We start from the raw sequence: 22,652 nt of genomic DNA, 5'->3' as shown, positions 1-22,652 counted from the left end.
CGACTCCTCCGGATGATGACAGAGCCACAGATTTTCACTTTGCTTCTAACCATCACATGTAAACGTCCAACTTAAGAGACTCTGAAAAACCTATTTCAGACCTAATAGGGTCTGAAAACCCTATTTCACTGTTACTTCCCACAGCCTCTTCAACCCACCCGCTCCATGTATCAGCTTCGTGACCTTGTCAACTTTAAACCAAAATCTTCGTGTAACTTGCTGCCAGCATTTTGGTCCTTGATCAGATATATTAACTCACGCTTGCAGTTTGTGTCTCATTTCTCGGGGTGTTTTTGGTGGTTTTTGTTTTGGTTTTGTTTCAGGTTGTGTGTGCATACATACAATCTGCCTACTTCAAACATTCTCCTCTCACAAGTCTCAAGGAAACCAACTTCAAGGCCCGTTATTTTGAGGGAATCTGAGCACACTCAAAGCTTTGGGATTTTGCACATCTGAGTAGTTAACATCTTCACTTTCAAATTTAGAAACAAGAGTGAAGCAATGCTAATAACCACCACCTCCGCAGTCACATTCTCTAGCTTAAGGCTTAAAACTGCATTAAAAAATATATAAATAAAAAGACAAAGGGCCAGAAATTGTGGTTGTAGCTTAAAGCCTTGTTTTCAGACTGCCTTCTTAAGGCCTCTTTATCCAGTCCTGGCCAAAATGAACTTTCTAAAACTTTAAGATTTGTTAAACAGAGTAGAAAAATCTGAGCTTCTGTAAGAGGCTGACCAGAGTGGTGTGTTGGGATGAAGGGACCCATCTCGGTAGGAAAACACAGAACCCCCTGCTGCTTAGCTCACACAAACGTATAAAGTCACACCATGTATGTTTAATACACTAGCAAAATATTTATTTTATAATGATAAAACAGAAGTGAAGGATTTCTTTTTTTGGTGTGCACCAGTAATTGTAGTAAAAGAATAAGGGGATTAATGGACTCTTTATAAATTTCAATGACAAAAATTCATAAAGGTTAGCATCAAATTCAACTGTTCTCCATTTACAAGCATAAAACTTACCATAATACCCCCCAAACACATATATAAAGAATTATAGTTTTAAAATCTATAAAAAGTAAAAAATATACAGTCAGAAGATCTAACTCTTATTCAAATCTTTAATATAAAATTGTAAACATTTATTTACACAAAGGAAATGTGTATAACAAAATTTTGAGCACCCTTTTCAATTGAATTGTGGTTTTTGGAAGGCAGTGGATGTTGCACAGTGACACTCTCACCTTTCCTACCCAACCAGAACCGCAGTTTATAAATAAAGCCATGGGCGGCTGGCTAGGTACAGTTCAGGGGAGCTACATTTTATTGCTCTGAAGCTGCAGCAAATGGAAAGCCCAAGTGCATATTTAGACAGCTACATGTTAAAGGGCGTAAGGGCAAAGCCCAGCCCTGCCCATGCACCTCTTTCATCCAAACCGTGTTCTCATTTCCATTGAACTGTTTCAGTATTGTTACAGTGACACCAGATTTTTAACAGTCTGACCGCATTACGTGCACAGGGACCAAAACCAGAAGCAAGGGCTGTTTTCTTCTACCAGGCCAAATGCTGTTTGGATCCAGTTCACATACGAAGGCCAATGGGCATTGTAAGCTAGTTTGCCTAGAATCACACTTAATTTTAGTTCAACAGTACCGTGAAAAGGCCCTGTCACAAAACTTGACGCCTTCCTGAACAAACCCTCTGGCAAATGGGGCAATATCCACCTTAGCTTCCAGAAACAGTGGAGGAAAAAGTACATCTGCATCGTCCTGGACATTAAGCTGGATTGCCTTTTTGGTAGTAACAACACAAACAGCAGATGTTCTCTTCCTCTGATTAAGAAATTAAAACTGGATGGATTGTATTTTGACTTACTCAGAACAAAGTCTGTGTGCAAAACCTACTGGAGAATGTAGCAGATTTCACCACACTCTAAACAGGGAAGAAAGAAGAGCTGAATCCTCCTACCCTGCTATTTCTCTCAAGTGTTTGTGGGGGGGGGGGTCACCGAAGGGGGAAGGGAGAGGGAGAAGAGGGTGGAAGCAGTGACACTGAAGGATGTCACTTGAAATTATGAGGTCCCAAGCACCCCCAACAGGAAGGGAAGGCACACTGGTGCAAAGTTAACCCTTAAAAAAAAAATAAAAAAAATAAAAAAAATACAGCAAACACTTCTTCCCCTGCCATTGCTAATTTACTGATACTCTAACGACACTTACCTTGGACCAGCGTTTGGTTTGACAGCAAACCAAACTCACCAGCTCTTTGCTTTGATTGCCAGTATAAGAAAAGTTAGCATCAGTTATTTGCATCTCAACTACTTATTCTAGAAAATATCCCAAGTGTCAACAACCAAAGTCGCTAACACTTTTGTCTTCCCATCCAAAGACAATCTTAGTTAAAAGTTCTACCAGGGATTAAGCCTACTTCAGGGAAGTTTTATCCTCTATTCAACGGTGGGATCCACTGATCAATGCACATTGTTCACCGACAGTTCAACATGACACGAGATCAAATCTGTTTAACAGAGCGCAATTCATCCACACTAGATAAGTGTGCTGGACAAACCATGTTCCATGCATATTTGGAAAGGGTTAAAGTATTAGTGTTAAAAAGCAGTTTTTAAAAGTGCAAATTGTCTGATAAAGAAGCTGCAGATACAGTAAAAATATTTTCCTTCCTTGAATTCAATGTTATCCTTCACTTCTCCATCACCCACTCTGGAAAAAAACCCTCTCACATCTCTGCAGTGCAGAAAACTCCCAAAGAAGCCGGTCCATTGAAGGAAAATGCTTTTAAAACACAATGCTGGGTTTGGTTAGAAAGTTTAAAGGAGTTCTCAAGGAAAAAAAAAAGTGGATTTAGAAAGGGAAGAGGTATTTGTGCATTTAAAACAAAAGCTTTCAACTTTATTTTCATTTTAAAGTAAAGGTTAAGGCAAGGTGGTTTGTTGGTGGATAAGGGATTCTTTTTTTTTTTTTTTTTTTGGTAGAAAGTAAGGACTTTGGAACACTTCCTGCTCCCATTGTGGTGTTTGTCCTTTCTGAGACTGACCCCACCATGGATGAGGTCTCCTTGGGCTGAGCTGAGGAACCAGCATCTGCTTCAAGGGATATTAAAGGAATAAACCCACCTGTCTATAGAAGGATTATCAAACTCATAACCCAGTATAAAAAAAAGTATTTAAAGGGGGAGACTTCGATATCGGAGCAACCCTGATACAAGTATTCTCCCAGGCTGCCTGTGCTATTATTGCTGATAAGGACTTCTCACCTCTCAGCCAAATTCTTTATTCCTCATTTTACCCTGAAGTGACAAAGTCTTGTGCTCATTGTGTCACTGCTAACTTTGGGGAATGAACTGATCTCAAAAGTTAGTTTTGCTTTTTACAACAAAGAAAACTAGATGAGCTGTCATGAAGCAAAGCCTTCATTTAAATACAACTACCTTTGGAAATAAGTTATGAAGAAACAGGTGCAAAGTAAATGGCTTTACAATTCATGTTAAAACTACTATAGTTTAAAAGTTCTCCCATAAGAAATTCCCCCTTTAAACACAGCAAGGTATAAGCCAAGAACTGTGCCTCTCTACAACAGAGTGCAAACTGCAGCTTAAAAGACTACAATCTATTAAGAAGACTACCTAGACTAACTGGCCAGGTTTTAACACTTTCTTTCATCTATCACCAGCATCTAGAAATATTTACCGTGAAATATCACTTGCTTATTGAGAGTACAGGCACATGCTTCAGCGATGGAAAAAAAAAAAAACAATTCAAAACATCTTGCAAGCGTACTCAGGTGCATACAGCCTCTTCTCAAATAAAAAGTCAGACGTTTGATGACAGTACTATAATAGCACGTCAAGCTATGAACAATAATGATTGCAAGTAATAGCTGTAGGAAACTAAGCCCTAAACAACAATTTTTGCAACTACTTGCTTTCTTTCTGCACTATTTCTGTGGAACATTATCCTTAAATAATTCAAAATTTTAATTTTTAGAACACTGCAAGTGAGATTTCTGAAAGGCTGGCTAGGACACGCACAGTTTTGTTTGACCTGTTCAGACGTGCGACTCCTTAAAGACACCAGGATAAAGCGCACTGCTCCTGCAGACCTGCTTGGTGCGCCTTCACCATGTATCAACACTCATTGAGAAGCAGCTCCAGTCCCTTTACCAACCATTTACCTCTAATGCCTGCAACTCTCCTCAATGCCACAGGTTTTTTGGTCCAAGTGTTGTTTTATGTTTCATGAAATAATTAAAAAAAAAACAAAACAACAAAGTAGAACCCCCACCCCAGCCCATTTTTAATGAGTTCCCAACAACTCATCCAAATCATTCATCCACTCCTCTGAAGTCCTGTTTTTCAGCAAAGAGTCTATCAGATCTGTGTCACCAGTTAAGTTCTGAAGTCCATTATTGCCCGACTGGCTGCTGTACGCAAAAGGCAGCTCCTGACTCGTTGTCCTCACCGGGTACCCTTGACTACAGTGCATGTTACCTCTGTTGGGCATTTGCTGATTTGGATTCTGGTTGAACGCATTCAGATCCGGAACAGTCTGGTTCATGCCAGGCAAGACTTGCTGTGAGGGTACCTGCTGTTGTGTAGGTGCGTTTGTCCGCTGCTGCGAGCCTAAAGACGATGACAGCATCTGCCCAGAGACGGCAGCGTTCATAGAGGTCATTGGTCTGCTGGTGCTGAGGCTTACCTGAGGCATTCCTTGAGCAAACTGTTGGTTGGCCATCTTTAGATGAGTTTGCTGCATGTGGAAAGAGGAGCTGGCAGTAAACGGTCCTAAGCCACTGTTTCCTTGCGTCTGGTTATTAATATTAGGGATACCTTGGTGTTGCCAAGATGGGTTCTGAGCCCCCATAGCACCCGGTACTCTTGCCATCTGTGGCTTAGATAAGGTTGGATTCAGTGCGCCTTTATTGTGCTGTTGAGAAATACTTGAGTTCGCTAAGGTGTTCTGCCCGTAGCCAGCAGGAACAGCAGCACCCTGGCCCAAGCTGCCCTGTCTCTGCATCGGTGGCTGTCCATTGGCACTTTGATTTGCATGCTGGGGAACCATCTGGGTCATACCCGACGCCAAGTTGTACAATCCCCCTCGCTGAATGTTTTGCATATTGGTATACTGAGTCACCCCCCGATCCTGCTGGCTGGAGCCCGACTGGAGCGGAGGAACAGAACTGTGCCCAGGTCCCATCTGAATCATGTTCTGGGGCTGAGGAAACATCCGTGGACTACTGGAGCTGGACTGTCCTAAATTACTGACCCCAGGCATGGCTGAAGATGACCCTGAAACACAAAGAAATATTTTGTACGTTAACTACTTTGGTTCAACCAGAGACGACCTAGGTGTGTAGACACTATAATCAAGAAACAAGGTGTAGCTGCATTTGTATAAAGCAAATTATGCAACCATCACACAGACAGCAGTACTGTAATTAAGTAAAGAGGGTTGTTAGCACTTCTACCTTGATCTCAAACACAGATATGCCAACATCCTAAAAAGTCTAAATGCCACTTCTAAGAGTTCAGAGTCGTGAACTTAAAAATTAAAAATTAGGCTTTAAAGACAAGACTGTAGTTACTCCATTGTGAACAGAAGTATACACACATACTTTTAAGTACATGCACAATTTGCTAGTCTGCTAAAAAAATCACTTACTGCACACATGCATTGTTAGTTATTCTGTGCATACACAACGAGTCTCTTATCCTACAACTGTAGGATTTCCAGTCCTGTGCTTTTTTTTATAGTTCCAGAAATGTTTTTTTTATAACTTTCAGAATTTTTTGGTTTTTAATTTCCACAGTGAAACATTTACTTTATTAATATGCAATGCCAATAACCAAAAGGATTTGCAAAAATAAGTCTTCTCAGAATCCTTTCTTCTTCTAAATTAGGTTAAAAAAAAAAAAAAAAAAAACACACGAGAAAACACTTTTCCCTGTAGAAGAAACAGCCCCCTACTTAAAACAAAAAAGAATAGAAAAGCACCGTGAAGTGTAATTCCTATAATACATTTCCTCCCCACATTTCTTAGTCAACCAAGGGAAACTCACCCTAACTAAAACCTTCTCTACTTCCAAACCAAAAAGCTGCAGGCTTTTTTTTTTTTTTTTTTTTTTTTTTTTTTTTTTTTTGAGATAGGTGAGTAACATTGGCTCTACATTGAATTAATAATTAACTAGTGTTATGGGGCAAGCAGGTCTTACTGGAATGGTACAGCAAAGAGATAGTACACATACCAGGATTTAAGATGCAGGAAACAGTTACAATCATCGCAACAAGGAAAAAAAAAATGTTCATTTATAGAAGCACATACTCTGCTCCTAACAGATGTATTAATGTACAAAAGTGGCAGGAGAAAAAACGTTTTTGTTCCTGGTATTTTGTCTGCCACTTTACCAACACCATGTTTGCTTACCTGTGAACTGTCCAACCTGCTGCTGGTACGGATTCTGTGGCTGATCCTGATACTGGGGAGGTGGTCGAGTCAGGTGCCGCTGCAGCTGCTGCTCTTGTTGCTGCCGCTGTTTCTCCTAGGAAAGGTTCAGTGCAAGACAGTTGTAAAGCAGGTCAAGCTTTTTCCAAGGGTGACTATCTCAGATAAAAATCCGAGATAATCATACTTTTACATGAAGCTGGTAATTATAGGGGCTTCTGCAACCTGAAGTTCTTTCAGACCTTTGTTCTTAAGGTTCAAGCACTCAGTTTAATCTGATGAGCGACAAGGCTAGGAACTCAAAGTCAAGAGGACAACTCATTAGAGGAGTTACTGCAATACGTGTCTGAAGCCTTTAGACTAACATTCCTGACTTCCAGTTATTTTTTTAACGAGAAAAAGCAAGCAAGAATAAAAAATTCACACTTTTTTTTTTTTTTTTTTTTTTTTTTTTACTCTTTGCCCCCAGATGATTTTTTTTAATTGCAAAGAGATAGCTGAAAGAGAAGTCATGAATGTCAGCATTACTCTGAAAAGTAAAAACATGTAAATGTTTTCCAGGCCTAGTTTTCAAAACCAAAGCCATATACAAACCCAAATTATTATATACCACAGGTTTTCTTCAAAGCTTATGGAAAACCATAGAACTAAGTTTCCAACAGGAACTAAACAAGTTTTGTAACAACTGTTCAAAACCATTTTCTCAACAATTCACTTGTTCATTGTAAGAAACCCTACTAATGATTCAAAATCGTCTTGCCTTTTAAAAAAGCATCCAGTCTGTACCTACGTTATGATAAATGCATTAGAAAAATAAGTGAATTTCTATTAGGAATATTTGGGGAATAAAGGCAATTTAAAGCCACGGGGGAAAGGGAGAGGGTGTGTGTACGTACATGCACTAACAGTACACCTGGAGATCTTAGTGTAAACAGCCAACAGGCTGCTTTTACAATATAAAACACAACCAGGGAAGCATTTCTGGCTCATCTTCCACAGGTATCTTCAACCAGACTGAAATTTTGAGAGAATTGGGAAACAATACAATCCACAACTACCACTTATCTAAAAGTTTGCACGAGGCATAGGAAGGGACAGAAATTCCCTTCCATGAGTTCTGGGGCAAAGACACAAGCAATAAAAAAAAAAAAAAAAAAAAAAAAAAAAAGGAGAGAGAAGAAACTAGTGCAGTGTAGCAGAGAGGCAGATACACATCACTACCATTGTTTTGAAGTGTCTATAACTACGAAGCTGTTGAGACATGCAGAGGAATGAGGAGGGCAGGGTGTTTGACAGAAAGGACCTGCTGCTTGCAGGACCAGTCAAACCTGAAAGATGCTGACCACAGAAGGCAGGGAGAGATGCCACAGCTCTAAGAGAAACCAAGAGCTGCAAAAGCCTCACTCAGCAAAAAAAAAAAAAAAAAAAAAAGATGCAGAATACCAAACACAAAGAAAGCTTTCAAGTGGTAGGGAAGTTACCTGAAACTACCATTCTCCTGCAAAGCAGAAATTGACCAGTTCAGAAACCTTTCTGTAAAACTACATCCAGCACCATCCGTATCTGAAGAATTATCAAAACAGAACGCTAACAAGATTTAACGTCTGGGAAGCACCGAAATATGGCAAATGCAGCATCCAAACCTTTTCTCCTTCCCTCCATACCAGACGCTAATGATTTCTCTGTTTGTACAGTGCCAATGCTTGGAACACTCCTGTACGGGCTTTTCAAAAATGCAGAAAAGCACAGATGACAGGAATAAGGCCCTTTGGGCTGATTCCCAACTGAAAGACTTGCAAAAGGTTTAAAGCTTTGGAAGGTTCACACAAGGAGCCTGTTTCACTGAGAGAGACTAGAGCAGCTTTCTGCACAGTCTGATGGATAGCAGAGTTAAATTCTTTTGGCAGGATAAGATGCAGTTGGATGCAAACGTCTAATTATTTTCCTCAAACAAACAAATGAAAGATGGTTTAAAATTTGAAACATGAACTGTTGTTGCACTCATGGAGAAGAAAGGCAGAATACAACCAGCTTAAAGAGCCCCTTGCTCACTGTTTCCATTTTTAAAGCTCTGCAAAACATCACAGGTATCCCAACCTTTTATTATTTTGCTCTGATTTCACTTGCCTTTCTTCTCTCACAAAGAATTACACCATCACTGCTATGATATCTTCTGTTCCTGTAGGTATTATCTTGCATTTCAACACTATTAAATTCTGTTTTATTCTTTTTGTTCACAACTGTGCCTTATAAAGAAAAACTAAGTCAGTCAGCAATCAAATGCTATATTTTGCAGTTAATTTTATATATCTATAAAAAGAGCAATTCCATTTATGATACCAAAGCATCTTCTAGTTTACATCCCCTGTTTTGTAAGGTGAGAGCATTTCTGCAAGATCTTAAAGAAGCGCAAAGATGACGGCTGGCCCCTCTTACCTGCTCAGCTAGAAGATGTTGTCTCTGCTCCATTAGGAACTGCTGCTTCTGTTGCTCCATGAGCAAGTGCTTTTGTTGCTGCTCCCTCTGCTTTTGCTGGTCCATCAGCATTTGGTGCTGTTGCTTCATCACTGCTGCTTGCTGTTGATTGCTGAGATAAGGTGTGTTGCTGTGGTTGCCTGCCATGGTGACATTGGGAGCCTGGGCACCAACACCAGGGCCAGGGACAGAAACGGGGACACGAGGAACATTAGGAGACGGGTTTTGATCCTGCGGAATATTAAACAGAAATTATGTGAGTTACAGAAGGAGGTCAGCCTCCAGAATTTAGAAACAGTGTGTAGTCACACAGACAAGGAAAGATGCTTTCAAACTGATGTCCACAATTTACATTATCTTTGTGAAGGACAAGGGAAAGAGAATTTATAAATGAATTCTACACAGAAAGGGGAATTATAACACCTCAGAAAAACAGAAATTGACACTTATTGCTTGCTTGTGCATTTACACTGTTTAATAAAAGATAGAACAGTTTCTTTTATCTTCTCATCTTTATGCAATAGCTTCTTCGCTCGTGAAGCTTTTAATGGAAAAAGCAAAGTGTGACACATATTCAATTCAGCTAATTAAAGACAGCCAGACACAGAAGTGAGAGTTTGGAGTTCAGGCCAGAAGCTCCTCAAGATTCAGGAACAGAGGCTTTAACTTCAACCTCACTTAAGGCACTTTCCAAATTCCAGCTCAGATGGGTGAACGTGGCTCTGCGTGCTGCTGCTCAGCCAGAGGAACAGCGCCAGTTACAAACAGCACTTAAATGCATCTACCTGAACTTTGGTTAACGTGGTTGCAGCTTTTCAAACACTGTTTTGAATTTTCATCACACAAAACACTTATTTATATCCTGCCTCTTCTGTCAACATTTAATTCAGCAAGTTTATCCCTTTCTTCCTAAAGTCTTCCTAAAGTTTTGTTTTTGTTTTTGTTTTTTTTTAAAGTATCAGAGTTTAGTATTCACAGGTGAATAAAGATATCACTGATCAAAAATGAAGAGTCCTAACATTTTTTTCAACAATCCAACCACCACATTACACAGGAAAAAAAATACTACTATGGATAATCCTCTTTTTTTTTTTTTAATTAATTTTCCATAAGTCTGCTTTTTTGTTTTTGGCAACGGGAAGTTGAGAAAAGCATGTTACCACTAACAAAAGTCACATATAGAATGATTATCATTCAAGACCTGATACTGTCCTCTTTATACTAGTGAATCCATTTGAAATTTGACAATTTTTATCATTTTTAAGCACTGTTCAGTCTCATTCCTCATTATGCAAACAGATATTACTTTCACAGTCAGAATTCAGCTAATGATCCAGGCTGTTGGCTCTCACGTGCTGCAGTTCTGTAAGAAATCACAAGCCAAATATAGGTAACACTGTGCTAAGTTTTCTATATGCAAGCTTTTGAGAAATTCTCCAGAAGCACGCACCAGAATTTCTGTTATTTCAACACCAGTGTGACAGCATAGATGAAAGGTCATCTTCAAGTTTTTCAGCAAGAGAGATACAACAATGATCTCTGCCCTTTTCCTTCTTCTTCCTCCATCAAAAATATCATTAGATCGTTACTTCAGCTAGCTTTTAGAGATTAAATTTGTGCCTTATGAAGCATGTATTATTGATCTCACATTTTTATTTTTACATCAGTGTGGTCTTTACCACAGATTAATGAGATCTCTCTATCCCACATTTCGTGTTTTGCTGTACTGAAGAAGCATGCTACTAGAGTTGGAGCTCCATCAGCTTTTGCAAAAGTAGCTTGAATTCTTGTAACAAAAGCCTGTTTCTCAACAAGTCCTCCAGCAAGCCTGTAACCTGTAACATCAGCTATATATTGTTATCCTTTTATTGCAAACTTCTTACATCTCATAAGGCAAAGAAGTGCAACCTGGATTCCTCCTTTACAGAAAAGCCTGAAGCGCATTGCTTCAGGCAGACAAATATTACCCTTCTTCCTAAAGATATATTTCTCTCATATCCCCTGCTTCCCCAATTCCCAGAGACTTAACCAATAACAAATTCTCAGATTTAAAAACCCCAAGGAACACCCAAGAAACCAGGAATGCAGACTCCACCCCCATCTCTCTTCAAAAAAGCAGCAACCGAAGGCGTATCTGTTTATAGTAAGCCAACTCTGACAGAAGTCAGGGACTAAAAAGAAGGTAAAGAAAGCAAAGCTTCTTTGAGAACACAGTTTAACACTGCAGTTTCATGAGTTATTTCAGGCAAAAGTTTACAAAGCATCCATTTATCTTTGTAAGTAGAACCTTCTGTGAAGTGTGACATAATTTGTTGCCCACGAAGTATATTAGGCTGGAAGCCACACATTAACAACATGACCTAGAATTGCATATTAAAACTGTCCTGAGTGGAAAACACAGATCTTGATTCCTGCCTCAGCATACTGCGTATTATTTTCTTCTTTAAAAACATGCAGCAACTGTTTTGAAACACCACCGAATAACTTGTACCCTTACTCTAGGTCTTACCTATCCAACAGCATCTTGCAAAACCATTAAGTCTGCTGCTAAACAAAAGTAACAAAAATCAGAACATTTACCTGACTGTGTGGTAGCCGGTAGGCAATGTTTCCAGATTTCTGCTTCAACAGAATCATTCCATTTTGGTCGTCACTCACGTGAGCCAGCGGTTGCTGCTGGCGCTGCTGTATGTACGCCAACATGGGAGTCTTGTTCTGACCAGGCACCGTAACCCCCTGCTCACATTCTGCTTTGTAATGCGAAAGAGGTTTGGTGTTCCCATAGTCTAGCATCGAGCCTTGACTATTCACGGGGTTCTGGTTCATGTTGTTTTGCTGGTGACCCAATATGTTCACGTGGTAATTGCCTCCAGCTCTCGGCGAGCTTTTATTTCCCATACTTGGCATCATGAGCTTCTGATTGTTGAAGTCCGGCTGGTACACTGACGGGCTGGTGGGATTTTCCATGGTATATGGAACAGCCAACGGACTATGAGAAGGCCCAGACTGCTGCCAGGTAGACATCTGATTTGTCTGGTGGACTTGTGAAGCCTGTTGTTGGTTCTGCAACATCTGGTCTCTCTTCTGCTTGGCAGCAATCTGCTGGAGCTGATGAGCGGAGGACATTTCTTTGGCACTTCCTGCACCCTTCCCAGGTAACAACACATTGGGGAGAGGTCTCTGGACATTCTGAGAGTGGTTTGATGCCTGCATCATGGGCTGATTAGGATTGTCAGTCATCGACTGACTAGAAGGCTGAAACATAGCCTGAGAGCTACCAACTGCTGGAGAAGCGGCACTTACAGGCACAGAAGCAGCACCAATAAACGCTGAACCTGAAGAAGTAGACCTAACCTGGGGAGACCCCATCTGTTCCTGGTCAAAGGGTGCTGGGGAAAATTCTGTCTTTATGTTAATATCTTGCGGCAAGGGAGTCTGTGCGGCTGAATTTGAAGAATCTGCATCTTTTTTCTCTTCAAAGTCTTCATTAAAGAGATCCTTCATGTCTTCATCAGGCACTGACCTGTTAAGCTCCTCAATAAGCTCCTTCCACTCTTGCTCGTTAAGATTAAGATCAGGCATCAAGTTGTTCTGAGATATAGAACCCCCTGCTCCAGCAATCATACACGGAAGGTCATCTACAGGCTCCTGCTTCAGCTCTTTGTTCAAGCTCGGAGGAAATGAGTCGTCAGCATCACCACCTCCATTCATTTGCAGGCTGGAATCTGGAAGACACTTCTTGCTAATGCCATCGAGCCCCATCGGATGTTTCCCATTAAGTTGCAAGGTATCTCCGCTGCCAGATTTCTTGTCAAGATGATGGAGTGGAGACACGGGGGGCATTCCATTGGAAGAACCACTTGCTCCACCAAGACCGTCATCACGACGCAATTTCTTGGACACAGAAAATACATCGCCGTAGCCGTTCTGCTGGTCTCCGTTCTGAGGGGAAGAAGCACTATCAAGCTTTCTTTTCACAGTCTCATGGAGCTGCTAAAAAAAAAAAAAAAAAAAGGTTTTAGATATGTAGCTTCAGGTCTCATAGATTATTTCTTACCAAACCAAGAGCTTTGTCTTGGTCTGACTATGGAAAAAAATGAATAAAACATTTAAGGTGAAAAAAAAGTTTAAACCTTTGCTTTGATAAGATTTGTTTTACAAATCGCCATATGAGATTTAAAAATCTGCTAGGGTAAACCTTCAAAAGTAAATGCTGAATCAAACAGTCTCTTCCTTCAAAGACAAGAGCTGCCAAATACTGCCAGCAACAAAAAGTTGAGAAATAGCATTGAATTGGAACATATTATGATCTTTCCTGTTCAAATACAAAATCACTGCAGAATAGGAAGACTCAAATTTTAGATGAGCATAACAACCTGTATTTGTCTGGTCTGTGTACACACAGTGTCACTTCCCTGCAAGACCTCTTGATAAAGCAGTCTCTCATTTAAATATTTAGACAAAGGTAGGACCATTTCTCTTGCGATCATAGTTTTTGGAGGACAGATATGTATATTAATTTCATACACAGTCACACTTTTGGCATTAGGCAAGACCAGTTTGTCACTAAGCGACCACTGTTTCACGCTTAGGTAAGAAGCGATTAGGAGGAGTTGGGTCGATTCTGTTGTAGCAGAGCAAATTCATTCCTCTCCTCTTTTCTCCTAGAGAATCTGCCCCCTGCTACCCTGTGCACCATGACCATGAACAGCAACCAGATCTACAGCTGCTTGGCTCCCAGCCGGTGAACATGCGTATTCTTTTTCTTGCAGTGCCACCTAGAAGCAACCAGAGAGTACAGCAACAGCACCTCAGCTCTGCTAGCAGAGCTTGGGACCTTTTGTTCAACTTCTCTTCTCTGGCAGCTTTCTTTCCAATATTCTTCCCAGTGACCCCCAAAATACCTGAGAACAGAATTCACGCACACATCAAAGATGACTGGGAATTTTTACTTCCCTCAGGTACATCTTGTAAGAAACCTGGGCTTTGCTTGCACTGGAATCGCTACACCAACACAGACAAACCTGCAGGGCAGAGACATTGCTCAGAGGGAAAGCCTCAGCCTGCAGAGGGAAAGCTCCCGTCAGCTCCCCTGACCTGTAAAAGATGCCTTTGTACATCCCAGCAGGACACATGAGGAGAATCCCCACAAAAAGCCATTCGTCTGAAGTGCGGTTCGCCGAACAATAGTTCTCTCAGATGGCAGAAAAGAAGCTCATTAAACAAACCTCAAGACAAGTACGCTTATTTTAATACGCAGTCTCCATAACACGGTCCACTAACCCCTGGAGAAAACTGTCTCATCCAAGAACAAACAGGGGAAACCTCAAAATCCCTGCACCAAAGCAAAAGGTTGTACGTAGAGCCAGCATAAATTATCAGAAGAATTTTACAGCACTTGCCTGGGCAACAACATGCTTTGATTTAAGGATAGGACTGGATCATAGCGTTTTAATTTTATTTATTTATTTAAGCAGTCCAGAGTTAGCTGATTTCTGGAAACAAACACTGTTTAATGCTTGCCTAGGTAGTGGCAAAACCTCATTTTTCTAAGAGGAATGGACTGCGACTTCCAGGAGACCATGATCTTTTGGCTATTTCATGGAAATCACAGCAGAGTAGTGAGATTAGCAGAAGACCTACTTAGAGGAGGTACCCGTTTGGAGAGGAGGCTGGATCTTAAATTCTCTTCATTTCAACATTCAAGTAGCAGACCTAGAACAATTTTTTCAAGTAATGAACGAATAAAGGAAATTTACTTTTTCATAAAAAGGTGAAACAAGCAACAGAAAGAAAGCAAGAAAGCTTCAGCTCCATTGCAGCATTTGGCTTTCAGCAAGTTTCCTGTTGTTTACTTTACACTCCAACAGGGAAAACTGAAGCTCAAGGTGGATGAGTAACTTGCCCAAGGTCATATGAGTCAATCAGAGATTGGGAATGAGTCCTCCTTAATTCTAAATCACTAAGGAAAAAACACTCCCTGAAAAATGACATACAAATAATAATTTAGTATTGTACACAATGTATTCTTCTTGTAGTTGAAGCGAATTTCTGTGTTAATGTGGGACTTACGGCCCTTGGAGCAACCGCTGGAACCGTAACTCATGCAGCCAACCCCAGGCAACCAGGACGTAGCGTTACAGCTGTGGCTGCACACAGCCACGGGCTGCAAAACTCACCTGGGTCGCTGGACAAATATTCTCCATGTTAATTTGTGCTGAAGTCTTTGCTTTGGTGTCGCGCTACACCACTTGCAATATACGCAAGACTAAATCATCCAGAGTGCTAAGCTAAACTTACTGTAGTCTAGGTAAAGATACAGACCCCTAAAATCCATCACAGGCTCTTTCCCTCAGAAAACTGAAGATCTATCATATCTACATGGGTTTCATTGCTCATCATAGCACTAAGATACCCAATTTGCAATTTCTTGGTGCTAGTTGCTCTAAACAAAGCCCTTTCACCTCAAACTATACTCCTTTGTCAAAAAAAAAAAAAAAAAAAGATTAAAGAAATATAACTTCAAAGGAATTCAGTAATGAGGTAAAATTTGGGGGTGACTGCTTTCCAGCCTTGCTTCACCTCATCTCAATGTAAGATTAATTGAAAGATATCCTACCTGTACACAACAACCAGCAGAAAAGAAAGAACATTTGTGTATCTTTTATTTGTACCAGAAAAGACTGAGCCCAGTTCATAACCAGGACATTTAATTCCTGAATTTTAGGAACTATTAAGCAGTAAGTCTCTGCTGAGGTTTGTGCTACTGCAGTTACCCTACCAGCATCACAGCAGCTAACCAGCTGAAATTAACCTAACAGTGCTCCATTTTCCACCTCCTTTCTTCCCTCAAGAAAGGATCGTGCTACAAAAGGTTGCAGGAGCCAAAAGTTACAGGTTCCTTCTCCTGTCTCATTAGGAAGATGTCTCATCCCGACACCTTCTATGTATTCACGTTCAACTTTCTGAATAGCACAACCTGAAATTCTCACACCAACCACATTCATACAGCTGCTCTGCCAATAATGTAACCTCCTCTTGCGAAATACCTTTCTTATGCACCACCTCGGCTCTTGATTTCCTAACAGCAGGAGAAATGTTAAATTCAGTTCTTCCCGTTTGTCTGTCTCTGTATAATTACAGCCATTTTTTGGGGGGGAAAAATAACAGGGAGCATGTGAGATACGAGTCAGACAGCAAGTTATCTACATATCAAGCTGCCCCAACAGAGTTCTCGAGGCAAGAAAAACCTGTTCCATTCTGCCAAAAACTCACACAAAACAAAAAAACAAACAAAAAAAAGCACTGACAAAAATAAAATGTGCCGTGCTACTCACAAAGAGAATCCCTTTAGCAATTTTCTGTCTGCTACCGTTTTGTAAAGCATGGTGGCCCTCCGGTATGCTGTTCCCAGTTTCCTTAAGAGCATCAACCCACTTTATTTATAACACACAAGCCGATTCCCATCATCACAAGATCAGACACAGAAATGTATTCCGACTTTCTCAGCCGGTTCAACTTCCCAACAACAGACGAACCTCCAGCCTCTCTGCACCAAGCCCATTGAACTTTGCCAAAAACTATTACCCCAAAAGCATTTATCCGAAGTATTTAAAGCCATACAGCAACTATTAAAAAAAAAGAAGAAATGGGCATCAGCCTGTGCCTTTGGCCTAAGACTGGACAGGGGTGGTTAAATCAGCACTGGCCACAAGCTGCCTCTCTTCAGCATCAGCCAGAGCCACACTTCAGTCACACAGCCACGACAGGCCACAGGTGGGAACAGATAAATTCACTCGGCAGGGGAACACAAGCCAGTCAGGCCCTAACTGTGGCTTCCTCGTGTGCCCAGCACAAAGAGATAAAACCCAGGTACCAGCCCTCACAACAAAAGGGGTGCCCAGCCCAACCCAGGCACTCTCTGGCCCCACAATCCCCGGTACACCCATGCCCCACAGGACTAGGCTGCAGGGCCACGATGCTGGGAGGGCCCAAACGACAGGGCTCCTGTCAGAAAACGCAGGGCACAGGGTAGGACACATCAATAACTGTGATAAACTGCACTCGACACCCACCTTAAATCCCCAGTCTCGTTTACCTCAACGATGCTGAGCCAGACTGGAGTCTCACTGCACAGGCACATCAGCAGGCTTCATAAAACTGGCCACACACTTTTTTTTTTTCTTTTTTTAATATCAAATACCACACAAACTTTTTTAAAGAGAAAGATTATCCCAGAAATCAAAACACAAGAGTCAAACAAACAGTACCTGAAAATGCTTTTAGATAACCATCTGAAGCCAACAGCATTTCAATATATTAGAAGTTAGGAAGCAGAAAAGTTCAGCTCACATTATTCTCTTGCAAACAAGAAATCTCCCACTGTTGAGTTTTGAATTGACTAACCACAACTTAAAACTACTTTTCTAAAAATGCTGAAGACAGTAAATATTTACATTATATATGGTTACAGAAACTGCATGCATTCTGAAAAACACCTAGTAAAAATGATAGAAACAAAACTTTAAAAATCTAGCTTGTATGCCCTACCTTTTAGGCTTGATTATGACGTTCCTGTTTATTTTTTTGAAGCATCTGTTACAGATATTAAATTGTTCTTACCAGATTCAGCAGAGCTTTACATTTTTCTATCTTATTTCAAATAAGTTTACAGTTTCAGTCTTAGAATTATGTCTGCAAGGATTTGTCATGACACATCAGCAAGAGACACAATGCCGGCCATTTTTCACAGAAGAAATGCTGTGTTACTTTGCAAACTAGTAACAGTCTAGTTGCAACATGCCTTCCAGCTAGATACCCGCATTGTCACCTAGAAGGGGAAATCAAATTAGAAGACATCAGTTTGTCTTCAGTGGTGGCACCGCAGCACAGATAAGCTCCCAGGGACCAGAGCTTACAGCAGGGCCTGTGCAGGCACAGCTGGATCCTCCTTTCCTGCCTGGCTGAGGACAGAAGCAACACGGATGACAACCTCTTCAGCTGGGAGAGCAATGCAAATATCAGGAATTGCAACGTAAGGGTATTGAATAGCAAAAAATAACACTGTGGCCACACGCTGTACTAAAAACTCCCCGTTTACTGTGCATCTATACCCAGCTTCCACATTCGTGCTCTCCCTGTGAGGAAAGCATTTTATTACCAAATGTGTTCCTGCATTCCAGCGTGTTGTCAGAACCAAACTGCTGGACTAATTTTAATTTTGACTTTTACTTTAATTCCAGAAGTCTTTTGTATTTGGGTGACTGCCTGCTGGAGTGAAGAAGGGCTGTGGATATGCAGGGCTATAAATATCCCAGCCTGCATTAGTCACAAGGGGCAGCTTCTGCTACAGGAATTGTTCTGCTGAATCAAAAAAATGCCGTGCCTTCAGCTGCAGCGCCGGATCCTCCACCTCACTTGAACTTCAGCAGCAGCAGCAGCAGATCAGTCCCTCCCAGATCCGTACAATTTAGAAAGCATCACTGCATATCTAAGCAGCCTGAGAGGGGAAATGTTTCAAACCTACAACAATACCTCACGCAGCATTAAAAGGAGACAGAAAAACCTGTCTGAGTTGTTGGGCAACAAGCTATCAGACTTGTCAGCAAAACCAAACAATGGTGGCAAGACTACACTGTACTGTAGTTATGTATAAATAATGTGGAAATAATTTGCTATTTTTGTGGTAAAACATAATTTCACAATTTAACACCCATATACCGCAGCTTACACAAAAATGAGGTCTTCTGAATTGTTAGCATGCTGGCCTGGGCTTCGGTAGTGGAATGCCTGTCAGTACAACCCGGGCAATCTGTTCCCTTTACATTATTACTTCAGGTCCTTTCAACCACAAAACATTTCTTCGTTCTCCTTATACTTAAATTTCTTTCTGTACTTTCTACTTGGTGCCTTTGCTTCGGCTAGCACTTAGCTATTTTCACTGTACAAACTTTGATGGCTCCCAGTCAAACCCTTCAGCTTTAACACAACACAACCCCAAGGCAGGCCACTGACTGGACTTCTCTGCCCGTTCCAGAAATACCATCTGCAGCAGTCCTGGGCAAAGCAAACCATCCACACAACTCGGGTGCTCAGGGGAAAACACAGAATCACTGAGCAGGTCTCCTTCCAAAATGCCACATCAGATGGAGATAAAAATCCAGCTCTTAATATTCTCTTTACTCTTGCATCAAGGAAACACTCAATGTTCAACTCAGTGATACACTGCATTATAGCCTACCAGAGATGTACAAGGCAACCCTTCTAGTAGGCAGAACTCAGTATTAAAATGAACTTTCTCAAAAACAGAAACTGACAAAGAGGAAAAAACATGCTAGGTGGCAAGTCCTTTCTCCTTCCAACTTCTCTGTTTCTAAAAAATACAAGATTAATACAAGAGACAATACATTATTCAACTTCTAAGCATCTCCTACTTTGAACATCATCTTCAACAACAGAGCATAAAGTAAATTTCAGTACTGAATTGTCAATTGAATTATTGTCTCTATTTTTTTTTTTTAAATAGGGAGCTACCATTTTTCATCTTTTTCCTCAAATGAAGGACAGGCCTACGTGGTGCACAAACCACCCAGGACTTGTATTGATGCCATATTCTCTCAATTTCTGTTCACTCTCGTTCTAGCACTGCTTAGTGAGAAAACAAAAGGATGAAGCCGTCCCTTACTTCTGCTTGTAACTGAGACCCATCCAGTTTCAGGACCTAAACCAGAAAAAAAACTTAAGGAGGACAAACTTACTTTCTGATTTGGGCCATGTGTAAAACCACACAAGACGTTACAAAGGAAGTGGTGGTGCTCACCGCGCTCCCCGTGACTCGGCTGGGTTTGCCACGGGGAGCCTCTGGGAGCGCTTGCATCGGGCACACCTGCGGCACTGCAGCTTCAGGTCCTTCTGCTCCAAGCTCTTGGGTGCTAGATCACATACCCTTTACATTTCCTTCCTTTCAAGGATCAAAATAAACGCTTTGAATGCAGAGTACCAGTCTCAGAGAGAAAATTCATATGTGGCTTCATGGAAAACCAGACCCCAAGAGCAGCGATAGCTGCTATAACACGTTTCACTCAACTAATAGCATTCTTTTGAAAGGGATGGGTCCAGGAAATTTTAAAACAACATAGATTCGGTGCTAATCCAAAATTTATTGAATATTTTAAACCATACCCATGTCCTTCCCATACAGAGTACATGGTCTTGGTAACAGCGACAGGTTACAAGCAACAGGCACAGCTAGAGGTCAAGTACTGAGTTAGAGATGTACCTTTTACACCAAAGGAACACAACTACAGCAGAGGCTTCTTGTTGTTTTCCTTGTTGTTTTGTTTTGTTTTCCAAAGCTTGAATTACTAAGCAAACCAACTTTATACCCTAGTAACGAGATGATGAATCAGCAGCTGCAATTAAGCTTACAGTCATGTATCCTAGGAAGGAAACAGCAGGCCAGCACGAGGAAGAGTCATTCATACACTAAAACCCTCTTCTGTTGTGTAAATTGGCCACTGGCAGCAGCTTCCTGAACAAGAAGGGCTTCCCCAGATGTGCAGTGTATTTCAAAACCACACTGCTGTTGAGAGTCCTCATCATAATGGATGCTAATTAGATCAAATCCACATCCAAAGCAATTGAAAAGGAACAACACCAATGAATCAAAGACATCTTTCTTTTAGAGGATCAATACGAAGAAGCAGCGTGGTGGCAGTTTAAGCAACAGGATTTGACATGCTAAAGAGCTCTGCAGAGTGTGCAACGAAAATGTGCAGCGACGCACCATTACTGGATAGAGCCCCACATGAAAAAGCCTTAGAGCCCTGACAGGAAATAAACACAAATCCCATCAGGTCTTTCAAAACAAAATATGAGTTTGAGTCATTTGTATGCTGACACAAACTTACATTCAAGCTGAGCCTACTGAACAACAGCTACCCGTAAAGTTTTACAGGATCACCGTCAGGAATGTGTAAGAAGGTTTCGTCTTGTCCTCAAAGACTTCTCTAACAGCCACCTGAAGTGCCCTAACTACCATGAGTGCTGAGGTCTTCAGCAAAGTCTGTACATCCAAGATTCGCACGTGTGTATTAGGAAGAACAACAACAACTCAGCTCAGCAACATTTGCAGTTCACATCACAAACCCTACAAGCTGCATGCACGCTGCCTAGCGCTAGGTACGTTAGAGCTGACATCCATGTGCCATGTTTCACTGCTTCACACCACGTACACTCATACCCGAGAACACGGTAAGCTCTGCTGCAATTCTATTTTAAAAACTGCAGCTAAATGAAGTCCAAGGCAGCAGAAAATCGTGTCCTCCTCTTCCTCTAATCTGAAGAAACACACAGACCACCTTAAAAATTGGATTTAACGTATACATTAACTTGAAAACACATTTGGTTAACCCAGCATCACTTTTTAAAGGCACCTAAGACAGCACCGGGTCATTTGCATGAAGGCCACCGTTTAGGAATACCTATTTTGGAGAAAGACAGGTATTATGACAGGCACCCTTTACGAGGTTATCCCATTAACCTACATTACCGACACATTAGCGCACAGCAGGACGTTTGAAGGGTTCAGAATAAGTTAAGCAACAGCTATCTTGATATACAAACGTGGCTGCATGAATATGTCCCGACAACCAGAAATGCTAGAGAGGCCAGAGAAACATTCAGATTTTGAGCTCAGCCAGTTTTTTGCTGGGTGGAGTGGGATTCCCATCGCGTTCACACCCACTGCAGCGAGCAGCAAATAAGCAGCTGCCTTCCGACTTCAACTGGAGCTCCTTCCAAGATGCACCAAAACTCTTTATTTTTTAATTTATCCACGGTAATAAGCGTACCCGTATCAAGCACCCTTAACAAGCAACCGGATTCAACCCTGACAGATCATACGAAGGCTGAAGCCGACATAAAACACCCCCCAAAAGCCTCCACAGCACCAAGGCACCCCTGACAGACCCCGCAGGGCCATTTTGGGTGAAACCCCTCACCACACACCTCACCAAGGACCACAACCACCGGCTGTAGGGACCGGCGGGCGATCCCTTAACCCTCTTTTCCCCCCAGCAGCACCTTTGAGCACCCTTCCAGCAGGGAACCAAGCGGCACCACAGCCACCGGCAGCTCCCAGAGGGGGGCTCGCTGCCAGCCGGGCACCCACCCCCCGGTCCCCCCCGGTCCTCCCCAGTCCCCTACGGTCCCCCCCGATCCCTTAAGGTCCCCTTACCGCGATCAGCGTGCTGCTGCGGCCGTGCTGCTCCCCGCTCGCCCCCTCAGCGTCCAGCCCGTTGGCCCCGCTCCTGTCGGCGCTGCCCCCCGCGGCGGGAGGAGGCTGCTGAGGCGGTGGCGGCGGCGGGGGGGGAGCGGGCGGCGGCGGGGCCGGGGGCGGCTGCCGGTGCTTGCCGGCCCGCTTGGCCTTGGCCTGCAGGCAGCGCTGGTGCAGGGCGAAGGTCTGCTGGCGCTCCAGCTCCAGGCGCTCCGGGGACACGGCCTGGTAGCGGGACTCGCAGGCGCTGTGGTGCCGCCGGCAGAGCTCGATGCGGCGCCGGAGCCGCTCCATCACCGCGCTGTGCCGCGGCACCACGAACTCCGCCATGGGGCAGGGCGGCAGCACCATGGGCCGGGAGGGGGAGGAGAGCGGCCGCCGCTCAGCGGCTCCTCGCCATAGCGGGGCTGCCCCTCAGCCGCCCTTCCTCCCCCCTCTCC

The 22,652-nt window shown here is 42.3% G+C and overlaps 1 protein-coding gene across 2 annotated transcripts; it reads right to left on the bottom strand.

Moving 5' to 3' along the window:
- Window positions 1-830: 830 nt before the first annotated feature.
- On the bottom strand, window positions 831-22,652 carry MAML1 (mastermind like transcriptional coactivator 1). Of its 2 annotated transcripts, none has more exons than XM_084535279.1 (5): window positions 22,174-22,652; window positions 11,517-12,929; window positions 8,898-9,167; window positions 6,444-6,558; window positions 831-5,307 (listed from the first exon to the last, which is right to left on the bottom strand). In XM_084535279.1, the coding sequence occupies exons 1-5, from the start codon at window positions 22,561-22,563 to the stop codon at window positions 4,316-4,318; spliced, it is 3,180 nt and encodes a 1,059-aa protein (XP_084391405.1). In that variant the 5' UTR covers window positions 22,564-22,652; the 3' UTR covers window positions 831-4,315. The 2 variants fall into 2 exon arrangements, with proteins under 2 accessions (XP_084391405.1, XP_084391406.1); XM_084535280.1 differs by having other exon boundaries at window positions 11,517-12,926.

The sequence above is a fragment of the Aythya ferina genome, assembly GCF_964211825.1.
Source record: "Aythya ferina genome assembly, chromosome: 14".
Classification (NCBI taxonomy): domain Eukaryota; kingdom Metazoa; phylum Chordata; class Aves; order Anseriformes; family Anatidae; genus Aythya; species Aythya ferina.
The sequence above is the reverse complement of the archived record's forward strand: the minus strand, read 5'-3'. Positions and strand labels throughout refer to the sequence as shown.